This window comes from Lucilia sericata, unplaced genomic scaffold (genome assembly GCF_015586225.1).
Source record: "Lucilia sericata isolate MDLA Ls3-8-SP2 unplaced genomic scaffold, ASM1558622v1 Contig000923F_arrow, whole genome shotgun sequence".
In the NCBI taxonomy this organism is placed as follows: Eukaryota; Metazoa; Arthropoda; class Insecta; order Diptera; family Calliphoridae; genus Lucilia; species Lucilia sericata.
In genome coordinates, this window is record NW_023994910.1 from 139,313 (window position 1) to 163,590 (window position 24,278).

Consider the following 24,278-nt stretch of genomic DNA (forward strand, 5'->3'; position numbering starts at 1 on the left):
AGCTGTCGAACCTCAAAACACACACACAAGGAACCACAACACACACACACAAGCCAAGGCGATGTTCTTGCTTATTATGATTGACAGCTGTCAAAGGTTAATCAGTCATTATTAAGGATTTCAAAAACACTGCAACACAACACATTTAAATATGACTTGGCGAAAGGATTGTGAAGAAAAAGTTGAAAGGGTTACATACAACTTTGACTTTTACAAGGGTGTATGTAAAAATGTTTAATTTCTCTAAAGAGTAAACGAAATATAATTGAACATAGATTTGTAATTTGCATTTTTGGAAAGACAGTTGAAGATTTAAGGATAATAGAGATAAATTAAAGGATTTGTCTTTAGACATTTTTGCTGCAGATGCTAAGAGTTTTATAATTTCTAAATAATTTGAAAAATACAAACATTTCTATCCACATATAATTGCTTTTGTAACCCGCATTTTTTTAGAATATTTGAAAAAAATACTTGCTGTTTACAAAACGTACACAATATTTAGAGAACTATTATTTGTTTCGTACCTAAACCACCTTTTTCCTGTCGCGGTTAACCGTTTAAATCTATAACATATATCTATAAATAAAAATGCTAAAATAAGGTTATGTACGATGTACTTATTTTGGTCGACAAGGACCTACACCAATCAGAAAAACAATTTAAAAACTAGAACGGAACTAGGACAGAATTGGAAAGAACTAGAATAGAATTCGAACTGAACTAGAACATAACTAAAACCGAACTAGAACACAACTAGAATATAACTAGAACAGAACTAGAACAGAACAAGAACAGAACAAGAACAGAACTAGAACAGAACTAGAACAGAACTAGAACAGAACTAGAACAGAACTAGAACAGAACTAGAACAGAACTAGAACAGAACTAGAACAGAACTAGAACTGAACTAGAACAGAACTAGAACAGAACTAGAACAGAACTAGAACAGAACTAGAACAGAACTAGATCAGAACTAGAACAGAACTAGAACAGAACTAGAACAGAACTAGAACAGAACTAGAACAGAACTAGAACAGAACTAGAACAGAACTAGAACAGAACTAGAACAGAACTAACAGAACAAGAACAGAACTAGAACAGAACTAGAACAGAACTAGAACAGAACTAGAACAGAACTAGAACAGAACTAGAACAGAACTAGAACAGAACTAGAACAGAATTAGAACAGAACTAGAACAGAATTAGAACAGAACTAGAACAGAACTAGAACAGAACTAGAACAGAACTAGAACAGAACTAGAACAGAACTAGAACAGAACTAGAACAGAACTAGAACAGACTAGAACAGAACTAGAACAGAACTAGAACAGAACTAGAACAGAACTAGAACAGAACTAGAACAGAACTAGAACAGAACTAGAACAGAACTAGAACAGAACTAGAACAGAACTAGAACAGAACTAGAACAGAACTAGAACAGAACTAGAACAGAACTAGAACAGAACTAGAACAGAACTAGAACAGAACTAGAACAGAACTAGAACAAAGCTAGCACAGAACTAGAACAGAACTAGAACAGAACTAGAACATAACTAGAACAGAACTAGAACAGAACTAGAACAGAACTAGAACAGAACTAGAACAGAACTAGAACAGACTAGAACAGAACTAGAACAGAACTAGAACAGAACTAGAACAGAACTAGAACAGAACTAGAACAGAACTAGAACAGAACTAGAACAGAACTAGAACAGAACTAGAACAGAACTAGAACAGAACTAGAACAGAACTAGAACAGAACTAGAACAGAACTAGAACAGAACTAGAACAAGTAGAACAGAAGTAGAACAGAACTAGAACAGAACTAGAACAGAACTAGAACAGAACTAGAACAGAACAAGAACAGAACTAGAACAGAACTAGAACAGAACTAGAACAGAACTAGAACAGAACTAGAACAGAACTAGAACAGAACTAGAACAGAACTAGAACAGAACTAGAACAGAACTAGAACAGAACTAGAACAGAACTAGAACAGAACTAGAACAGAACTAGAACAGAACTAGAACAGAACTAGAACAGAACTAGAACAGAACTAGAACAGAACTAGAACAGAACTAGAACAGAACTAGAACAGAACTAGAACAGAACTAGAACACAACTAGAACAGAACTAGAACAGAACTAAAACAGAACTAAAACAGAACTAAAACAGAACTAGAACAGAACTAGAACAGAACTAGAACAGAACTAGAACAGAACTAGAACAGAACTAGAACAGAACTAGAACAGAACTAGAACAGAACTAGAACAGAACTAGAACAGAACTAGAACAGAACTAGAACAGAACTAGAACAGAACTAGAACAGAACTAGAACAGAACTAGAACAGAACTAGAACAGAAGTAGAACAGAACTAGAACAGAACTAGAACAGAACTAGAACAGAACTAGAAGAGAACTAGAACAGAACTAGAACAGAACTAGAACAGAACTAGATCAGAACTAGAACAGAACTAGAACAGAACTAGAACAGAACTAGAACAGAACTAGAACAGAACTAGAACAGAACTAGAACAGAACTAGAACTAAACTAGAATTAAACTAGGTCTAAACTAGAACTAAACTAGAACTAAATTAGAATTAAACTAGAACTAAACTAAAACTACACTATATCTAAACTAGAACCAAAGTAGAACTAAACTAGAATTAAACTAGAATTAACTAGAACTGAATTAGAACTAAACTAGAACTGAATTATAACTGAGCTAGAACTTAACTATAACTTAGCTATAAATGACTAAAATAGAACTAGAACTGTATGAGAACTCACCTAGTGTTTATAGCATTCGTTGCTTGACGGATCTACCATGCTCCTAAATGTAGTTAATATTTACCTCACAGGTTTTCTAACGCTCCAATGACCTTTCTACTCTCCTATCGTAAACGACAACTATTCCCCTATACTTCCGTATATATCACGAAATCGAAGTCATGTCACGACTCACAACACAACTGATGCCAAGTTGCGGCTGCACTCTTAATGTGTGGTGTGAATTTTTAATGATGACGTTGATGACGACATAATGATGATGACGATGAGGAGGATGTCATTGCAAGTGGTGCTGTTGATGGTGGTTGAAATCTCGGCATTGCCGTTTTTGTTGTTGTTGGTAGTTTATTGTGTGCTAAATATTTTATAGTTTATTGTGCTAAAAATGTTTCAACATTTTCGCTAATGATTTCAATTATGTTTTTCATTTCATTAATTTAGAGGAATTTTTTTTTTTCTATTTTATTGAAATTCATTTAACAAACGACTACTGTTGACACTAATCACTGAAGTGTTTTGCTATAAACATCATTAATCATTGGACAAATCGATAAAAGAATGAAATAGGAATAGAAATAAAACGCAAAAGAAATTTAATTGTTTTAACAGATTTCTGAAATGAATTGATTTAACGGAATGCTGAAGACTTTAGGCGCGTGTTTAATGATTTTTTGGACATTAAACATTAAAATGCTGGTATCGAGAATTTATTGATCATTAATCTTGTTTCTTTGGTTTTGCGATAACCAGGAATTGTTTTAGAAATGACGTAACAAACTCTTTTCAAAAATTTTAGCAAATTTTGCACATGTTATGATTTTATTTAAAAAAAAAAAAAATGATTTTATAAATAATTTATAAAAAATCCCATTTTTAAGTTTAAACTAAATTCCCACCAAACATCACTTATAAAAACCTATAAGAATTTTTTAAATTCTTTTTCGACATCACTTCCCAAGAACATAAATTTCTCTACAAACCGTAAATAATTAATATTTTCATAATTTTTCTCTACCTCTGAGTAATTTGTGCAAAAAGACATAAAAAGTATTTTTGCGCAAAAAGTCATAAAACTATAATTTTAATTAGTGTAAAATTTGCTTGGGGTTTTCGAAAGTAATAAAATTTCTTGCACACTATTCGAATAACATTAAGGACCTTTCCAGACTATTTACCCCTTTTAATGGACACATTTTGTTGTACTGTTCAAAATTATAAATCAAAATTTATGACATTAAATGGAGAAAATTTTTGTGGTTTCGCCAAGTGGTGAACACAAGAGATAAACAGGAAAATTAACAAACTGAGATTACAAACAATGAACAAGGATATTAATAGCGCACAAAAGGATAATAAATTAATAAACACAATAACAGGCAATAAAATGAACATTTTCACACATTAGCCTTTTACAATAAAGGTCATCATAAATCATAAATGAAAATTTCTAAAAATAGAAAAATGTAATTTTAGTTCTAGTTCTGTTCTAGTACTGTTCTAGTTCTGTTCTAGTTCTATTCTAGTTCTGTTCTAGTTCTGTTCTAGTTCTGTTCTAGTTCTGTTCTGTTCTGTTCTAGTTCTAGTTCTGTTCTAGTCTGTTCTAGTTCTGTTCTGTTCTAGTTCTGTTCTAGTTCTGTTCTAGTTCTGTTCTAGTTCTGTTCTAGTTCTGTTCTAGTTCTGTTCTAGTTCTGTTCTATTCTAGTTCTGTTCTATTCTAGTTCTGTTCTAGTTCTAGTTCTGTTCTAGTTCTGTTCTAGTTCTGTTCTAGTTCTGTTCTAGTTCTGTTCTAGTTCTGTTCTGTTCTAGTTCTGTTCTAGTTCTGTTCTAGTTCTGTTCTAGTTCTGTTCTAGTTCTGTTCTAGTTCTGTTCTAGTTCTGTTCTAGTTCTGTTCTAGTTCTGTTCTAGTTCTGTTCTAGTTCTGTTCTAGTTCTGTTCTAGTTCTGTTCTAGTTCTGTTCTAGTTCTGTTCTAGTTCTGTTCTAGTTCTGTTTTGTTCTGTTCTAGTTCTGTTCTAGTTCTGTTCTAGTTCTGTTCTAGTTCTGTTCTAGTTCTGTTCTAGTTCTGTCTAGTTCTGTTCTAGTTCTGTTCTAGTTCTGTTCTAGTTTCTGTTCTAGTTCTGTTCTAGTTCTGTTCTAGTTCTGTTCTAGTTCTGTTCTAGTTCTTCTAGTTCTGTTCTAGTTCTGTTCTAGTTCTGTTCTAGTTCTGTTCTAGTTCTGTTCTAGTTCTGTTCTAGTTCTAGTTCTGTTCTAGTTCTGTTCTAGTTCTGTTCTAGTTCTGTTCTAGTTCTGTTCTAGTTCTGTTCTAGTTCTGTTCTAGTTCTGTTCTAGTTCTGTTCTAGTTCTGTTCTAGTTCTGTTCTAGTTCTGTTCTAGTTCTGTTCTAGTTCTGTTCTAGTTCTGTTCTAGTTCTGTTCTAGATCTGTTCTAGTTCTGTTCTAGTTCTGTTCTAGTTCTGTTCTAGTTCTGTTCTAGTTCTGTTCTAGTTCTGTTCTAGTTTTGTTCTAGTTATGTTCTAGTTCTGTTCTAGTTCTGTTCTGGTTCTGTTCTAGTTCTGTTCTAGTTCTGTTCTAGTTCTGTTCTAGTTCTGTTCTGTTCTAGTTCCGTTCTAGTTCTGTTCTAGTTCTGTTCTAGTTCTGTTCTAGTTCTGTTCTAGTTCTGTTCTAGTTCTGTTCTAGTTCTGTTCTAGTTCTGTTCTAGTTCTGTTCTAGTTCTGTTCTAGTTCTGTTCTAGTTCTGTTCTAGTTCTGTTCTAGTTCTGTTCTAGTTCTGTTCTAGTTCTGTTCTAGTTCTGTTCTAGTTCTGTTCTAGTTCTGTTCTAGTTCTGTTCTAGTTCTGTTCTAGTTCTGTTCTAGTTCTGTTCTAGTTTCTGTTCTAGTTCTGTTCTAGTTCTGTTCTAGTTCTGTTCTAGTTCTGTTCTAGTTCTGTTCTAGTTCTGTTCTAGTTTCTGTTCTAGTTCTGTTCTAGTTCTGTTCTAGTTCTGTTCTAGTTCTGTTCTAGTTTCTGTTCTAGTTTCTGTTCTAGTTCTGTTCTAGTTCTGTTCTAGTTCTGTTCTAGTTCTGTTCTAGTTCTGTTCTAGTTCTGTTCTAGTTCTGTTCTAGTTCTGTTCTAGTTCTGTTCTAGTTCTGTTCTAGTTCTGTTCTAGTTCTGTTCTAGTTCTGTTCTAGTTCTGTTTCTAGTTCTGTTCTAGTTCTGTTTCTAGTTCTGTTCTAGTTCTGTTCTAGTTCTGTTCTAGTTCTGTTCTAGTTCTGTTCTAGTTCTGTTCTAGTTCTGTTCTAGTTCTGTTCTAGTTCTGTTCTAGTTCTGTTCTAGTTCTGTTCTAGTTCTGTTCTAGTTCTGTTCTAGTTCTGTTCTAGTTCTGTTCTAGATTCTGTTCTAGTTCTGTTCTAGTTCTGTTTCTAGTTCTGTTCTAGTTCTGTTCTAGTTCTGTTCTAGTTCTGTTCTAGTTCTGTTCTAGTTCTGTTCTAGTTCTGTTCTAGTTCTGTTCTAGTTCTGTTCTAGTTCTGTTCTAGTTCTGTTCTAGTTCTGTTCTAGTTCGTTTCAGTTCTGTTCTAGTTCTGTTCTAGTTCTGTTCTAGTTCTGTTCTAGTTCTGTTCTAGTTCTGTTTCTAGTTCTGTTCTAGTTCTGTTCTAGTTCTGTTCTAGTTCTGTTCTAGTTCTGTTCTAGTTCTGTTCTAGTTTCGTTCTAGTTCTGTTCTAGTTCTGTTCTAGTTCTGTTCTAGTTCTGTTCTAGTCTGTTCTAGTTCTGCTTCTAGTTCTGTTCTAGTTCTGTTCTAGTTCTGTTCTAGTTGTTCTAGTTTCTGTTCTAGTTCTGTTCTAGTTCTGGTTTGTTCTGTTCAGTTCAGTTCTGGTTCTGTTCTAGTTCCATCCTATTTTGAATTACTGCTTAAACAGCCTTTAATTTTCAGAATTTATTACATATTATGCCACGTCTTATGTGAAAATATTAATTCGTTGTTGCGCTTTTCTTTGCAACAGAAAATGAACAGCATGCGCAATTTTCTCAATTTTCTACATCACTGAATAAATGCATCTTAATTTGTTAAGAATAAAGGAACTACGTTTTACAGCATTCTAACGTTTTTTCTATCTAATATTTTCCGTAAAAGGATAAACAATAGCACACATGTGTGTTTTGCAAAAAAAGAAACAAAAAAGGTTGCGTAGTTTTGTTTTTGTTATTATTTAAGAAATTACGCATCAATTTGAATCCTTTTACATTATTTGCGCTCTATTTATTAAAGACGGTTCTCAAGGGTACACAATTTCTTAAAGAAGAAAAAAACGAAAGTTTTAATTTGTTCATTTACAGTTTCTTCTAAAACATTTTCTTCAATGAATTCATTGCAAAGATTCAACAAAAACTGTCAAATCAAATCTTATCAAAGAAAAAGTGAAAAATGAAAAGAACTAATTTGTATCAATTACAGTTTAGCGTATGTTAGGCAAAAAGGTTTTTTATTTTAATAGTAAGTTTCAATTAGAGGGAAGACTGTTTCTCTCAGATGATTATTTCTATTTGACTAGTTTTAAACAATTACAAAATTACGTTGCTCTTTTCCTTATAATTTTCGTTTTTATAATATGTTAGAAATTAAAATATTGTTTTTGTATTTAATTTTACTTTGGCATTGTAAAAGTTTTCAGCCTTTTAATAGCAGGATTTAATTGTAGATGTAATAGAAAATCAAACCCTTCTTTAAACATTAGTAGGTCATACAAACTTTTGAATTTTTTTTTTGGGAAAAACACCCAACTAATCATAGTAGTTAATTATTGATAAACATTAGGGTGGCTCAGTAGCAAGATAAGTACATACGAAGAAGACGTTTCCAGCAACTATTTATGTTCTTGTTTTGTTCTAGATCTGTTTTTAGTTCCGTTCTAGTTCTGTTTAGTTGTGTTCTAGTTGTGTTCTAGTTCTGTTCTACTTCAATTCCTAGTTAAGTTTAAGTTCAGTTCTAGTTCAGTTTTAGTTCAGTTCTAGTTCTGTTCTAGTTCTGTTCTAGTTCTGTTCTAGTTCAGTTCTAGTTCAGTTCTAGTTCTGCTCTAGTTCTGTTCTAGTTCTGTTCTAGTTCTGTTCTAGTTCTGTTCTAGTTCTGTTCTAGTTCTGTTCTAGATCTGTCTAGTTCTGTTCTAGTTCTGTTCTAGTTCTGTTCTAGTTCTGTTCTAGTTCTGTTCTAGTTCTGTTCTAGTTCTGTTCTAGTTCTGTTCTAGTTCTGTTCTAGTGTCTGTTCTAGTTCTGTTCTAGTTCTGTTCTAGTTCTGTTCTAGTTCTGTTCTAGTTCGTTCTAGTTCTGTTCTAGTTCTGTTCTGTTCTAGTTCTGTTCTAGTTCTGTTCTAGTTCTGTTCTAGTTCTGTTCTAGTTCATGTTCTAGTTCTGCTCTAGTTCTGTTCTAGTTCTGTTCTAGTTCTGTTCTAGTTCTGTTCTAGTTCTGTTCTAGTTCTGTTCTAGTTCTGTTCTAGTTCTGTTCTAGTTCTGTTCTAGTTCTGTTCTAGTTCTGTTCTAGTTCTGTTCTAGTTCTGTTCTAGTTCTGTTCTAGTTCTGTTCTAGTTCTGTTCTAGTTCTGTTCTAGTTCTGTTCTAGTTCTGTTCTAGTTCTGTTCTAGTTCTGTTCTAGTTCTGTTCTAGTTCTGTTCTAGTTCTAGTTCTAGTTCTTCAGTTCTGTTCTGATTTATTCTAGTTCTAGTTCTAGTTCTGTTCGGTTCTAGTTCTATTCTAGTTCTGTTCTAGTTCTGTTCTATTTCTGTTCTAGTTCTAGTTCTGTTCTGAGTTATTCTAGTTCTAGTTCTGTTCGGTTCGAGTTCTGTTCTAGTTCTGTTCTAGTTCTGTTCTATTTCTGTTCTATTTCTGTTCTAGTTCTGTTCTAGTTCTGTTCTAGTTCTGTTCTAGTTCTGTTCTAGTTCTGTTCTAGTTCTGTTCTAGTTCTGTTCTAGTTCTGTTCTAGTTCTGTTCTAGTTCTGTTCTAGTTCTGTTCTAGTTCTGTTCTAGTTCTGTTCTTAGTTCTGTTCTAGTTCTGTTCTAGTTCTGTTTCTAGTTCTGTTCTAGTTCTGTTCTAGTTCTGTTCTAGTTCTGTTCTAGTTCTGTTCTAGTTCTGTTCTAGTTCTGTTCTAGTTCTGTTTCTAGTTCTGTTCAAGTTCTGTTCTAGTTCTGTTCTAGTTCTGTTCTAGTTCTGTTCTAGTTCTGTTCTAGTTCTGTTCTAGTTCTGTTCTAGTTTCTGTTCTAGTTCTGTTCTAGTTCTGTTCTAGTTCTGTTCTATGTCTGTTCTAGTTCTGTTCTAGTTCTGTTTCTAGTTCTGTTCTAGTTCTGTTCTAGTTCTGTTCTAGTCTGTTCTGTTCTGTTCTAGTTCTGTTCTAGTTCTGTTCTAGTTCTGTTCTGTTCTAGTTTCTGTTCTAGTTCTGTTCTAGTTCTGTTCTAGTCCTGTTCTAGTTCTGTTCTAGTTCTGTTCTAGTTCTGTTCTAGTTCTGTTCTAGTTCTGTTCTAGTTCTGTTCTAGTTCTGTTCTAGTTCTGTTCTAGTTCTGTTCTAGTTCTGTTCTAGTTCTGTTCTAGTCTGTTCTAGTTCTGCTCTAGTTCTGTTCTAGTTCTGCTCTAGTTCTGTTCTAGTTCTGTTCTAGTTCTGTTCTAGTTCTGTTCTAGTTCTGTTTTAGTTCTGTTCTAGTTCTGTTCTACTTCTGTTCTAGCTCTGTTCTAGTTCTGTTTCATTTCTGTTCAACCCTACTGTTGTCTGCAAAGATGTTGCTTATAAAAAGTGCAAAATTTTTCTAATAAAATCTTCCATTAAAGGGGTGGGCAAAAAAATGAGGTTAAACAAAGCGGGTCATATAAACAAGATACAAAAAGAAACTTTAACTAAGAAAATTGGAAAATAATTTCCAAGAAAATATTAAAAAGTAAAAGATGTTGTTGAATAATGTAAATCTAAAACACTGATTGCTTACTTTATACTTTGTATTAAAACTTAAGAAATTATTTATGATGACTTTTATGAGTTTTTGTATTAATATTGATTATTTTTCTTTTATAAACTAATCTTGAGAACTATTTAAATTTCTTTAGAATTTATTATATTATTGGGTAAATATTGTGGTTATAGGTAATAGTTTAAATTTAAGGAAAAATATGCATAAATTTTATTGCAGCGAATAAAATGAAAACAAAACAAAACAAATAAATTTATACAAAATTAATGAACTAAAACCATTTTACAGCGTAAGAAACAAGCATGAGAATTGAATAGAAAATGTATTTGAAAATGAAAAAGTCATAAATTTTAATTTTGAAAATTGACACTAATGGCTCATAAAATTTAAATACACAAAAACATTTGAGAGCGATTGTGTGTGTGTGTAGGAAAACACAAAAAGGACTCTTTAGAAATGTCCTTGATAGCAATTGTTTACAATAAAACTAATAAAAATTAAAGCAATTTTTAACAAAACCGCATGTGAATGTTCTTTATAGTTGGAGTTTGAGAAGTTTTTCCTTAGTTTTCTTTTAAATTCAATATTTTTGAAATGAAAATGAAAATCAAACAACATACTTGTCGTTTTGACACATCATAAAAGTCAAAGGAAACAAAACCCAACACCATGGGACATATTTTTCTCAAAGTAAAAAAATTTTCAAAACAAAAAAAAATTGCAAGGTGTTTTTAACAGAAAAATAAAAATTCAATGGTCTTTCTTACAAAATACCAAAAATCACAAGAATACAATTATTAGTCATAAATTGCAAATGAAATGAGCCAAAACGAATCCTTTTGCTATTCAATTTAAAAATTATAAAAAATTTCTTTCGTTACACATTTTTAGCAAAAGACTAACTAGAAATTTAAAACAAAAACATATTTCAATATAAAGATCAGTCAATATGTTTTAGTAGATCAGTCCATTGAGTAATATATATAAAGAAACAAGACAAAAAAAATTCTTAAAAATTTGTGGCTCATAAGTTATCAGGTTCTATTGTTTGAGGTTTTCTAGCAAATTTTTGAGATTTTTTCATTGTATCTTATTTTTTTTTTTTGCTCAGGACTGAATAAGTAATAAATTTTTACAACTATTTGTGAGGTCTTTAATTATTAAAGAAATATTGTCTTAACAATTGCAATAATTTTTTTTGAATAAGAGTCCAGCCGAATCTGGAAATGTTAAGCCGAATCAAAAGCTTCTATATTTCTGTTTTAGAGCTGTTTAGACCGGTTTAGTTCTATTCTAGTTCTCTTCTAGTTATGTTCTAATTCTGTTCTAGTTCTGTTTTAGTTCTGTTTCTGTTCTAGTTCTGTTCTAGTTCTGTTCTAGTTCTGTTCTAGTTCTGTTCTAGTTCTGTTCTAGTTCTGTTCTAGTTCTGTTCTAGTTCTGTTCTAGTTCTGTTCTAGTTCTGTTCTAGTTCTGTTCTAGTTCTGTTCTAGTTCTGTTCTTTTTGTTCTAGTTCTGTTCTAGTTCTGTTCTAGTTCTGTTCTAGTTCTGTTCTAATTCTGTTCTAGTTCTGTTAGTTCTGTTCTAGTTCTGTTCAAGTTCTGTTCTAGTTCTGTTTAGTTCTGTTCTAGTTCTTTTCTAGTTCCGTTCTAGTTCTGTTCTAGTTCTGTTCAAGTTCTGTTCTAGTTCTGTTCTAGTTCTGTTCTAGTTCTGTTCTAGTTCTGTTCTAGTTCTGTTCTAGTTCTGTTCTAGTTCTGTTCTAGTTCTGTTCTAGTTCTGTTCTAGTTCTGTTCTAGTTCTGTTCTAGTTCTGTTCTAGTTTCTGTTCTAGTTCTGTTCTAGTCCTGTTCTAGTCCTGTTCTAGTTCTGCTCTAGTTCTGTTCTAGTTCTGTTCTAGTTTCTGTTCTAGTTCTGTTCTAGTTCTGTTCTAGTTCTGTGTTAGTTCTGTTCTAGTTCTGTTCTAGTTCTGTTCTAGTTCTGTTCTAGTTCTGTTCTAGTTCTGTTCTAGTTCTGTTCTAGTTCTGTTCTAGTTCTGTTCTAGTTCTGTTCTAGTTCTGTTCTAGTTCTGTTCTAGTTCTGTTCTAGTTCTGTTCTAGTTCTGTTCTAGTTCTGTTCTAGTTCTGTTCTAGTTCTGTTCTAGTTCTGTTCTAGTTCTGTTCTAGTTCTGTTCTAGTTCTGTTCTAGTTCTGTTCTAGTTCTGTTCTAGTTCTGTTCTAGTTCTGTTCTAGTTCTGTTCTAGTTCTGTTCTAGTTTGTTCTAGTTCTGTTCTAGTTTGTTCTAGTTCTGTTCTAGTTCTGTTCTAGTTCTGTTCTAGTTCTGTTCTAGTTCTGTTCTAGTTCTGTTCTAGTTCTGTTCTAGTTCTGTTCTAGTTCTGTTCTAATTCTGTTCTAGTTCAGTTCTCTTCAGTTCTAGTTCAGTTCTAGTTCAGTTCTAGTTTAGTTCTAGTTCAGTTCTAGTTCAGTTCTAGTTCTGTTCTAGTTCTGTTCTAGTTCTGTTCTAGTTCTGTTCTAGTTCTGTTCTAGTTCTGTTCAAGTTCTGTTCTAGTTCTGTTCTAGTTCTGTTCTAGTTCTTTCTAGTTCTGTTCTAGTTCTGTTCTAGTTCTGTTCTAGTTCTGTTCTAGTTCTGTTCTAGTTCTGTTCTAGTTCTGTTCTAGTTCTGTTCTAGTTCTGTTCTTGTTCTGTTCTAGTTCTGTTCTAGTTCTGTTCTAGTTCTAGTTCTGTTCTTGTTCTGTTCTAGTTCTGTTCTAGTTCTGTTCTAGTTCTGTTCTAGTTCTGTTCTAGTTCTGTTCTAGTTCTGTTCTAGTTCTGTTCTAGTTCTGTTCTAGTTCTGTTCTAGTTCTGTTCTAGTTCTGTTCTAGTTCTGTTCTAGTTCTGTTCTAGTTCTGTTCTAGTTCTGTTCTAGTTCTGTTCTAGTTCTGTTCTAGTTCTGTTCTAGTTCTGTTCTAGTTCTTTTAGTTCTGTTCTAGTTCTGTTCTAGTTCTGTTCTTGTTTCTGTTCTAGTTCTGTTCTAGTTCTGTTCTAGTTCTGTTCTAGTTCTGTTCTAGTTCTGTTCTAGTTCTGTTCTAGTTCTGTTCTAGTTCTGTTCTAGTTCTGTTCTAGTTCTGTTCTAGTTCTGTTCTAGTTCTGTTCTAGTTCTGTTGTAGTTCCGTTGTAGTTCTGTTCTAGTTCTGTTCTAGTTCTGTTCTAGTTCTGTTCTAGTTCTGTTCTAGTTCTGTTCTAGTTCTGTTCTAGTTCTGTTCTAGTTCTGTTCTAGTTCTGTTCTAGTTCTGTTCTAGTTCTGTTCTAGTTCTGTTCTAGTTCTGTTCTAGTTCTGTTCTAGTTCTGTTCTAGTTCTGTTCTAGTTCTGTTCTAGTTCTGTTCTAGTTGTTCTAGTTCTTTTATAGTTCTGTTCTAGTTCTGTTCTAGTTCTGTTCTAGTTCTGTTCTAGTTCTGTTCTAGTTCTGTTCTTGTTCTGTTCTAGTTCTGTTCTAGTTCTGTTCTAGTTCTGTTCTAGTTCTGTTCTAGTTCTGTTCTAGTTCTGTTCTAGTTCTGTTCTAGTTCTGTTCTATTTCTGTTCTAGTTCTGTTCTAGTTCTGTTCTAGTTCTGTTCTAGTTCTGTTCTAGTTCTGTTCTAGTTCTGTTCTAGTTCTTTTATAGTTCTGTTCTAGTTCTGTTCTAGTTCTGTTCTTGTTCTGTTCTAGTTCTGTTCTAGTTCTGTTCTAGTTCTGTTCTAGTTCTGTTCTAGTTCTGTTCTAGTTCTGTTCTAGTTCTGTTCTAGTTCTGTTCTAGTTCTGTTCTAGTTCTGTTCTAGTTCTGTTCTAGTTCTGTTCTAGTTCTGTTCTAGTTCTGTTCTAGTTCTGTTGTAGTTCCGTTGTAGTTCTGTTCTAGTTCTGTTCTAGTTCTGTTCTAGTTCTGTTCTAGTTCTGTTCTAGTTCTGTTCTAGTTCTGTTCTAGTTCTGTTCTAGTTCTGTTCTAGTTCTGTTCTAGTTCTGTTCTAGTTCTGTTCTAGTTCTGTTCTAGATCTGGTCTTTCCGTTTTAGTTCTATTCTATTTCTGTTCTAGTTTTGTTCTGGTTCTGTACTAGTTCTAGTTCCTTTCTAGTTCCCTTTTAGCGTATAAATTCTTTGCTCTGGCCAGTTCACCCAAAAATATTTTGTTTTGCAATTTTACAACTTTAAACAGCTGTTGATAAAAAAAACGAAATTTGCAGAAAACAAAAGGTTTAAACTCCATGTTATTAAAGAATTTAAAGTTCTTCACAGTTTTACAAACTGTGTGAGTAAAAATGAATATTTTAAAAAAGAGAAGTGTTGCATGCTGCATAACAATGCAACACTAAACAAAACACAGAATAAAAATTAACTGCATACTTTTCGGTATTAATGGTGCCACTGATGCTGTTGGTTGTCGTTGATATTGTTGTTGTCATGTCTAACAAACTAACCTACGACTGAATGTCAAACATAGTGGAAGAAGTGAACAAAAAAGAAGTAAGTTATGCTGGAGAGGACTGAAAGCAAATACAATCTGTTCAAAACACAACAGACCAAAGGACCCCCGTAGATGTCCTGCTGTGACTAAAAAGGCTCGTGTTAAAGAAGTTTAGTTAGGTTAGTGTCTAACACAAGCACACACACTCTCACATTTACTCCTTTTGTCTACTGGTATTGATTGAAATGAAACCATGGACGAGCTAAACTGAATTTGAACTGAATCGAGTCGTTTTGAGTTGAAATAATGTTTGGTTTTGAAGAGTGTTAAAATTAAGATATATCCTGCTGTCTGTCGTCCTTTTTATGAGGTTTTGTGTGTTGCTGCTGCTGTAAATTTAATCTTAGGACGATTATGCGGATGAGAATTACGTTGATGATGACGATGATGATGAGGACTACTTTTTTTAAATGGTTTTTGTTGCCTCTAAAACTACTCAGATTTGTTTTGATGGTTACAAGTCAGTTTGGCCAAATAGAGATAGTTTTTGCTTTTTTATTTGTTTTTAAGCCGATTAGGACTTTTTAATTATGATTTATTGTTTTTTTCGGGGAAGAGATTTAGCAGGAATGACAACTTTTTTATAGAAATCGAAATAAATAGTTTTTTTTTTTTGAACTGTTAAAATATTGTGATTTGGCGTATGGGTTCTAAATAATAAAATATGGTAAAACTTACAGGAATTTTAAGGCAGAAATTGTAAAACCGTGTAAACATACCTGAAAAGAAAAATTAAGAAAATTTTAAATTAAAAATTTGTGAAAAAATTTTGAAAACTTCAAAAAAACTAAATGCATATTTCGATTGAAAAAGTTGCCTTACATTTATGTTCTAGTTATGTTCTGTTTTAGTTCTGTTCTTGTTCTGTTCTAATTCTGTTCTAGTTCAGTTCTAGTTCATTTCTAGTTCAGTTCTAGTTAAGTTCTAGTTCTGTTCTGTTCTAGTTCTGTTCTAGTTTGTTTTTCTGTTCTAGTTTCTGTTCTAGTTCTGTTCTAGTTCTGTTCTAGTTCTGTTCTAGTTCTGTTCTAGTTCTGTTCTAGTTCTGTTCTAGTTCTGTTCTAGTTCTGTTCTAGTTCTGTTCTAGTTCTGTTCTAGTTCTGTTCTAGTTCTGTTCTTCTAGTTCTGTTCTAGTTCTGTTCTAGTTCTGTTCTAGTTCTGTTCTAGTTCTGTTCTAGTTCTGTTCTAGTTCTGTTCTAGTTCTGTTCTAGTTCTGTTCTAGTTCTGTTCTAGTTCTGTTCTAGTTCTGTTCTAGTTCTGTTCTAGTTCTGTTCTAGTTCTGTTCTAGTTCTGTTCTAGTTCTGTTCTAGTTCTGTTCTAGTTCTGTTCTAGTTCTGTTTTAGTTCAGTTCTAGTTCAGTTCTAGTTCAGTTCTAGTTCAGTTCTAGTTCAGTTCTAGTTCAGTTCTAGTTCAGTTCTAGTTCAGTTCTAGTTCTGTTCTAGTTCTAGTTCAGTTCTAGTTCAGTTCTAGTTCTGTTCTAGTTCAGTTCTGGTTCAGTTCAGTTCTAGTTCAGTTGTAGTTCAGTTCTAGTTCTGTTCTAGTTCTGTTCTAGTTCAGTTCTAGTTCTGTTCTAGTTCTGTTCTAGTTCTGTTCTAGTTCTGTTCTAGTTCAGTTCTAGTTCTGTTCTAGTTCAGTTCTAGTTCTGTTCTAGTTCAGTTCTAGTTCTGTTCTAGTTCTGTTCTAGTTCTGTTCTAGTTCTGTTCTAGTTCTGTTCTAGTTCTGTTCTAGTTCTGTTCTAGTTCTGTTCTAGTTCTGTTCTAGTTCTGTTCTAGTTCTGTTCTAGTTCTGTTCTAGTTCTGTTCTAGTTCTGTTCTAGTTCAGTTCTAGTTCTGTTCTAGTTCAGTTTCTAGTTCTGTTCTAGTTCTGTTCTAGTTCTGTTCTAGTTCTGTTCTAGTTCTGTTCTAGTTCTGTTCTAGTTCTGTTCTAGTTCTGTTCTAGTTCAGTTCTAGTTCTGTTCTAGTTCTGTTCTAGTTCTGTTCTAGTTCTGTTCTAGTTCTGTTCTAGTTCTGTTCTAGTTCTGTTCTAGTTCTGTTCTAGTTCTGTTCTAGTTCTGTTCTAGTTCTGTTCTAGTTCTGTTCTAGTTCTGTTCTAGTTCTGTTCTAGTTCTGTTCTAGTTCTGTTCTAGTTCTGTTCTAGTTCTGTTCTAGTTCTGTTCTAGTTCTGTTCTGGTTCTGTTCTAGTTTTCTGTTCTAGTTCTGTTCTAGTTCTGTTCTAGTTCTGTTCTAGTTCTGTTCTAGTTCTGTTCTAGTTCTGTTCTAGTTCTGTTCTAGTTCTGTTCTAGTTCTGTTCTAGTTCTGTTCTAGTTCTGTTCTAGTTCTGTTCTAGTTCTGTTCTAGTTCTGTTCTAGTTCTGTTCTAGTTCTGTTCTAGTTCTGTTTTAGTTCTGTTCTAGTACTGTTCTAGTTCTGTTCTAGTTCTGTTCTAGTTCTGTTCTAGTTCTGTTCTAGTTCTGTTCTATTCTGTTTCTAGTTTCTGTTCTAAGTTCTGTTCTTCCAGTTCTGTTCTACTGCTTTCAAGTTCTTTCTAGTTCTGTTCTAGTTCTGTTTAGTCTGTTCTAGTTCTGTAGTGGAATAGTCAAACAACAACTTGCTTTATTAGACAACTCTTCTATAAAAAGGTTGCTTAACTAAGGACATGTTTTATTCAGAAATAGCTGCTTTAATAGACTACATTTCATATAAATAAATTTGTCATAATATATTCAAACATATTCCTAAAAATAATTTATATTTATCAAAAGTTCCTTATAATATTTAAATATACATTTGATTTATAGAAAGTTATGAGTCTTATGTTACTAATTAATTTGTGGTTTAAAACTCAACAAAGTTTGTGATTTCATTTAAGTAAAAAATAAGAGGTTTATTACTAATATACATATAACGAATTACCACTAGAACAAATCCCTTTAAATAACTCCAACAAATCATTTTACTTACAGTTTATATCAACTAATGAACGAGGAAAACATGGGAAAAGCTTAAATCTTGTTAAATTTTGGGCTGCTATTTTCGGTTCTAAGCTCAGGACTAGCTGCTGTCATAAATGCTAAGGGATTACTAATAAAACAAATGTTGATCTCAAAGATGTTGGAGAATATATGAAATCGAAAATGCAATGCATGAATTTGGCACCTTTTCGCAAAGATTTCCAGAAATTTGAAATGGATCAAGACACCTGGAGGTATTTTGCAAACATATAGTTTGAAATGAAATTTTTATTAATTGTTATCTTTACTAATAGTGCTAAAGGCAACGTTAGCAATTTAATGCTGGAAGGTCTCAATAAATTCGATATTATTGACTTGACTTGGAATACTACTAATAACCAGTTTAAATTTGAGTTTAATTTTCCCAAACTTAAAATTTTAAGTTCGTATAAGATAAATGGCGTCTACAACAAAACTGCTACACCGAAAACAATCTTTGGTAATGGTCTTTTCCGTTTAGAACTTATCGATCTTAATATAAAAGGCAATTTCATATTGGTACCAGTGCTAGAGGGCAAGCTTTAACTGTAGCCAATTTTACCACCAAAATGAAGCTAAAAGAATCCCATTCTACAAGTACTGGTTTTATGAATAGTAGCAAAGCAACGGAAGTAGTATTAATTATTCGGTAGAGGAAAATTGTTAATTTATTAATTGTTGAACAGCAATTCAGTAACTTACTAAAGTCGGCTGTGGAATTAACTACGAAAAACGGGCCTATTAACGCAACTCTGTCAGACTTGAAATCTTATGTAGAATTTGTAAAGACAAAGACAGTGCCAAAAGAACAATTGTGTAATACTAATGGAAATGACAATAAAACTGGAGTTCTATGGCAACAGAACTGGAGTTCTAGCATAAATATGGACAAAGAAAGAGACCAAAAAACAACTCAAAATACTTAGTAATTTTATTAAATAATCTGGATGTTTAAAATCTATATAATTAAATCTTATTTAAAAAATGTAAATAAATTGTGTTTAATGAACTAGAACAGAACTAGAACAGAATTAGAATAGAACTAGAACAGAACTAGAACAGAACTAGAACAGAACTAGAACAGAACTAGAACAGAACTAGAACATAACTAGAACAGAAACTGGAACAAAACTAGAACATAATTCTAACAGAAATAGAATAGAACTGAACTAGAACATAACTAGAACATAACTAGAACAGAACTAGAACAGAACAAGAAGAGAACAAGAACAGAACTAGAACAGAACTAGAACAGAACTAGAACAGAACAAGAACAGAACTAGAACAGAACTAGGACAGAACTAGAACAGAACTAAAACAGAACTAGAACAGAACTAGAACAGAACTAGAACAGAACTAGAACAGAACTAGAACAGAACTAGAACAGAACTAGACAGAACCAGAACAGAACTAGAACAGAACTAGAACAGAACTAGAACAGAACTAGAACAGACTAGAACAGAACTAGAACAGAACTAGAACAGAACTAGAACAGAACTAGAACAGAACTAGAACAGAACTAGAAAGAACCGAACTAGAACAGAACTAGAACAGAACTAGAACAGAACTAGAACAGAACTAGACAGAACTAGGACAGAACTAGAACAGAACTAGAACAGAACTAGAACAGAACTAGAACAGAACTAGAACAGAACTAGAACAGAACTAGAACAAAACTAGAACAGAACTAGAACAGAACTAGAACAGAACTAGAACAGAACTAGAACAGAACTAGAACAGAACTAGAACAGAACTAGAACAGAACTAGAACAGAACTAGAACAGAACTAGAACAGAACTAGAACAGAACTAGAACAGAACTAGAACAGAACTAGAACAGAACTAGAACAGAACTAGAACAGAACTAGAACAGAACTAGAACAGAACTAGAACAGAACTAGAACAGAACTAGAACAGAACTAGAACAGAACTAGAACAGAACTAGAACAGAACTAGAACAGAACTAGAACAGAACTAGAACAGAACTAGAACAGAACTAGAACAGAACTAGAACAGAGCTAGATCAGAACTAGAACAGAATTAGGACAGAACTAGAACAGAACTAGAACAGAACTAGAACAGAACTAGAACAGAACTAGAACAAAACGAGAACAAAACTAGAACAGAACTAGAACAGAACTAGAACAGAACTAGAACAGAACTAGAACAGAACTAGAACAGAACTAGAACAGAACTAGAACAGAATTAGAATAGAAATATGCTTTAATTTATTAAACAAAAAAGAATTATTCGCGAATTATCTTCCAAACATTTTATTTAAAATTTTTCATTAACAAATCACTTCTGTGGGTAAACCCACATCCACCAAGCCTGTTATTAAGGCCACCAATTCCACTAAGGAAATATTCTTTAAAGCTTTATTCATTAGCGGTACCACAAAATACTCCACTGTTTTGCTAACCTCTGCCTGTTCGGCAAAAGTCAAATTAATAAATTCCTCTATCCAAGAGTTGAAAAGTTTAGTATATAACAAACTATTCATAAAACCGGTACTTTTCGAATGAGACGACTCCAATGTTAATTGGGTTTTAAAATCCTCCACAGCCAAGCCACCTGATAGCAAGAGAGGTTTTAATTTAAAGCTGCCTTTAGCTTTTAAATTAACAAGTTCCAAACGGAAAAGACCATTGCCAAAGAAATGGACGGGGGAAGGAAACATGTGGTTAACAGCATTTAATTTATAAGAACTTTTAGCTTCTATTGAGGGAAAATTGAATTCAAAAGTTATTTTTGCGTAAAATATTATTCCAATGCAAAACCACAACATCGAATTCATTGAGACCGGTTATCACCATATCGCTAAAGTTGCCTTTGACACTGAAAGATAAATCATAATTAATATTTTATAAAAAATTATTTACAACCAAATACCTCCAGCTAGATTTTTGAAAATCAAATTGTACAAAATCGCTACGATAAGGAGCTAAAGGTGGCACTCCGTAGGCAGGAAAACCACAATGCATTTGTAATTTAAAATATTCCACTACTTCTCTTAGATCATCATCAAATTTAGTGCGGCTTTCGATATCAAACTCTTCTCGTTGTAAGACCAAACCATGGCCAAAGTCTATAAAGGCCAAAAAGAGGCCAAGATATATGAATAATGCAAATTTTTGCATGTTTCTTTAATGAGTAATTAAAACAAACTGTTTTGGAGTAACGGATTAGTTTTCCATTTAAAATCAACAATTATTCAATGATAATATTAATTTTAGATTAGATTTATTTAAACAAATGTTTATAGCAAGATAAAGGGAATTAATCATTTTACTAAAAGTAACTGAGCCTAAAAATAGGCACTAGATTTTGAAAATGTTCAAAAAGAGACAATTAGAAAAAAAAAACAAAAATCCAATTGGAATTAAATTTCTTATCCTATAGGAAATGTTGCCTTAATAAGAAAACAGAACTAGAAAGGAACTAAGACAGAACAGAACTAGAACATAACTTGAACAGAACTAGAACAGTACTAGAACAGAAACTAGAACAGAACTAGAACTAAACAGAACTAGAACAGAACTAGAACAGAACTAGAACAGAACTAGAACAGAACTAGAACAGAACTAGAACAGAACTAGAACAGAACTAGAACAGAACTAGAACAGAACTAGAACAGAACTAGAACAGAACTAGAACAGAACTGGAACAGAACTAGAACTAGAACAGAACTAGAACAGAACTAGAACAGAACTAGAACAGAACTAGAACAGAACTAGAACAGAACTAGAACAGAAGTAGAACGGAACTAGAACAGAACTAGAACAGAACTAGAACAGTACTAGAACAGAACTAGAACAGAACTAGAGCAGAACTAGAACAGAACTAGAACTCGAACAGAACTAGAACTCGAACAGAACTAGAACAGAACTAGAACAGAACTAGAACAGAACTAGAACAGTACTAGAACAGAACTAGAACAGAACTAGAACAGAACTAGAACAGAACTAGAACAGAACTAGAACAGAACTAGAACAGAACTAGAACAGAACTAGAACAGAACTAGAACAGAACTGAACAGAACTGGAACAGAACTGGAACAGAACTAGAACTAGAACAGAACTAGAACAGAACTAGAACAGAACTAGAACAGAACTAGAACAGAACTAGAACAGAACTAGAACTAGAATAGAACTAGAACAGAACTAGAACAGAACTAGAACAGTACTAGAACAGAACTGGAACAGAACTAGTACAGAACTAGAACAGAACTAGAACAGAACTAGAACAGAACTAGAACAGAACTAGAACAGAACTAGAACAGAACTAGAACAGAACTAGAACAGAACTAGAACAGAACTAGAACAGAACTAGAACAGAACTAGAACAGAACTAGAACAGAACTAGAACAGAACTAGAACAGAACTAGAACAGAACTAGAACAGAACTAGAACAGAACTAGAACAGAACTAGAACAGAACTAGAACAGAACTAGAACAGAACTAGAACAGAACTAGAACAGAACTAGAACAGAACTAGAACAGAACTAGAACAGAACTAGAACAGAACTAGAACAGAACTAGAACAGAACTAGAACCAGACAGAACTAGAACAGAACTAGAACAGAACTAGAACAGAATAGAACAGAACTAGAACAGAACTAGAACAGAAAGAACAGAACTAGAAGACTAAGAACAGACTAGAACAGAACTAGAACAGAACTAGAACAGAACTAGAACAGAACTAGAACTGAACTAGAACTGAACTAGAACTGAACTAGAACAGAACAGAACTAGAACAGAACTAGAACAGAACTAGATCAGAACTAGAACAGAACTAGAACAGAACTAGAACAGAACTAGAACAGAACTAGAACAGAACTAGAACAGAACTAGAACAGAACTAGAACAGAACTAGAAAAGAACTAGAATAGAACTAGAACAGAACTAGAACAGAACTAGAACAGAACTAGAACAGAACTAGAACAGAACTAGAACAGAACTAGATCAGAACTAGAACAGAACTAGAACAGAACTAGAACAGAACTAGAACAGAACTAGAACAGAACTAGAACAGAACTAGAACAGATATATGTATATAATACATATATACAAATATATTTTTTCTATAGAAAATATTACTTCAGTAAAGCAACATTTGCTATAGAAAATTGGCGATAATAGTAAAAATTCCTGTTTCAGTTTTTTTAAATCACATTTCTATTTGATATTTTAAATCGCAAAAATCCTTAAACAAATACCATCTTAAACTTAAGCCCATGGATCAGCTGGTGGCACACAGGTAGTAACAATAGGATCATCTTCACCCTCACCCTCAGTGCTGGAGAAAATATAATCGATAATGGTCCAGAAATCATTACCCTTCAACATCTTATTGACCTTGGGTACCAAGTTGTTTTCAATGAAATCGGAAATCTCTTGAGTACTGCCATTAATGCCCATTTCAACAAAGTTTTCAATTTGACGATTGATCATGCGATTAATGGAACCATCACCCATAAAACCAGTAATATCGGAAGTACATTTTTCCAAAGTGATTTCAGTCTTCAAGGAGGTAATCTTAATGGAGCCCCACAAAATGGGAATTTTATACTTCAAGGTACCAGCAATGCGCAAATTCTTAAGGCCGAATTCCAAGGAACCATCACCTTCGTATTCGACGGACAAACCTAATTGACGCATGGCATCGAGAATGGTATCGGTTTCGTATTTTTCAGCAGAGGCCTTAACGTTGCGGAAGAGGAAATCGAATTTGACCTTGGAGGTGAACATGTTGAGTTTGAAACGATTGATTTTGAAGTCATCTAAACCGTCAACGCGGAAACGGAAAACTTTGTCGATGGTTCTGGAGAGTAAAGATAAAAGAAATCCGTTAAAATTTGGTCCATAATAATGAATCTTTAAAAGCTTTCAAAGGAGCTTTAAGCAATAAAAGCTTTTAAAGCTTTCTGAAAGCTTAAGTGAATTTAAAGCTTTTTTTCGAGTATTTCAATTTCAATCACACTTACTCCAAAATACCCTTCTTCAAAGACACTTCAGCTTCACGAACCTTCAAGGGAGCCAATGGAGGAATGCCATACTGGGGCCAGCCACAGGGCATTTGCTTTTGCATTTTACGAATAAAACGACGCACCTGCCAAGACAAAATGAATTGAGGAGCCACTGAAATTCAAGAAACAAATTATTAAATCCATTAACCATACAAGAGTTACTTCCAACTTACCCTCCATGGTACCATCTTCATTATCAATCACTACCTCCAATTCACCATCATTATTTTCGACTAAATCCAAAACGTAGGCATCAATCTTATTGCTCATGGGACTACCAATTCTACCCTGACTGGGTAAAACGGTGCCGGCCAAGGCTACACTGGCAAAAGCCAAAACTAATAAAAAGCGCATTTTCTGTTAAAACTAAAGTAACTTTTCGTGGGAAATGCTACCTATAAACTGTTTAAAATATTGCTAAATATTAGCTTTTTATATGGTTAATATCGGCAAAAATGTATGTTCATTTTAAAGTGATTTATATGGTGGTTGTTATCTCTTTTTTGCCAGGGGTCTTTGGCGAAATTTTGTTTTAACTTCTTATCTTATAAGGGGGCAAAAATAAGTTTGCTATTTTATTTTCTAGTTGACAATCTATTGGCCAATTAAGATTTAATAAATATTTTATAGATTTATATGCAAAACTAAAGAAAATATTTTCAAGAAGCCTTATCACAAATCATTCACAAATTAAACTTTTTAAATAAAAAAAATTAATAAATTAGTTAAATTGTATTTAAAATAAGTATAAAAGTTAAAAACTATTAATTTCTTTAAATTGTTATTGAAACGGATTTTTCTAACCGAACTAGAACTGAAATTTACCGGGAACTAGAAAGGAATTAGAAAGGAACTAGAACAGAACTAGAAAAGAACTAGAACAGAACTAGAACAGAACAAGAACAGAGCTAGAACAGAACTAGAACAGAGCTAGAACAGAACTAGAGCAGAACTAGAACAGAACTAGAACAGAACAGAACTAGAACAGAACTAGAACAGAACTAGAACAGAACTAGAACAGAACTAGAACAGAACTAGAACAGAACTAGAACAGAACTAGAACAGAACTAGAAAAGAACTAGAACAGAACTAGAACAGAACTAGAACAGAACTAGA

At 33.1% G+C, this 24,278-nt stretch overlaps 3 protein-coding genes across 3 annotated transcripts; 1 reads left to right on the forward strand and 2 right to left on the reverse strand.

The window, feature by feature from the left end:
- The first annotated feature begins 17,112 nt into the window (after positions 1 to 17,112).
- On the forward strand, positions 17,113 to 18,101 carry LOC119609053. Its single transcript, XM_037963729.1, has 2 exons — positions 17,113 to 17,350; positions 17,411 to 18,101. The coding sequence occupies exons 1-2, from the start codon at positions 17,268 to 17,270 to the stop codon at positions 17,679 to 17,681; spliced, it is 354 nt and encodes a 117-aa protein (XP_037819657.1). The 5' UTR covers positions 17,113 to 17,267; the 3' UTR covers positions 17,682 to 18,101.
- Positions 18,102 to 19,380: 1,279 nt separating this feature from the next.
- LOC119609052 lies at positions 19,381 to 20,297 on the reverse strand. The gene is given in 3 exon segments (XM_037963727.1): positions 19,381 to 19,889; positions 19,891 to 19,972; positions 20,027 to 20,297. Coding segments are annotated over 3 exon segments (795 nt in total). The 5' UTR covers positions 20,275 to 20,297; the 3' UTR covers positions 19,381 to 19,424.
- A 1,990-nt stretch (positions 20,298 to 22,287) lies between these two features.
- LOC119609055 lies at positions 22,288 to 23,609 on the reverse strand. Its single transcript, XM_037963731.1, has 3 exons — positions 23,336 to 23,609; positions 23,121 to 23,274; positions 22,288 to 22,957 (listed from the first exon to the last, which is right to left on the reverse strand). Exons 1-3 carry the CDS (start codon positions 23,514 to 23,516, stop codon positions 22,363 to 22,365), a joined length of 930 nt encoding a protein of 309 aa, XP_037819659.1. The 5' UTR covers positions 23,517 to 23,609; the 3' UTR covers positions 22,288 to 22,362.
- Positions 23,610 to 24,278: the final 669 nt, after the last annotated feature.

Bases quoted from the DNA above. Each gene is read 5' to 3' on its own strand.
- LOC119609053 (XM_037963729.1), top strand. From the start codon at position 17,268: ATGAAATCGAAAATGCAATGCATGAATTTGGCACCTTTTCGCAAAGAT. The intron at 17,351-17,410 runs GTATTTTGCAAA...CTTTACTAATAG, and splicing joins ATGGATCAAGACACCTGGAG to TGCTAAAGGCAACGTTAGCA.
- LOC119609055 (XM_037963731.1), bottom strand. From the start codon at position 23,516: ATGCGCTTTTTATTAGTTTTGGCTTTTGCCAGTGTAGCCTTGGCCGGC. The intron at 23,275-23,335 runs GTAAGTTGGAAG...CTTGAATTTCAG, and splicing joins TGAAGATGGTACCATGGAGG to TGGCTCCTCAATTCATTTTG. The intron at 22,958-23,120 runs GTAAGTGTGATT...TTTACTCTCCAG, and splicing joins TTGAAGAAGGGTATTTTGGA to AACCATCGACAAAGTTTTCC.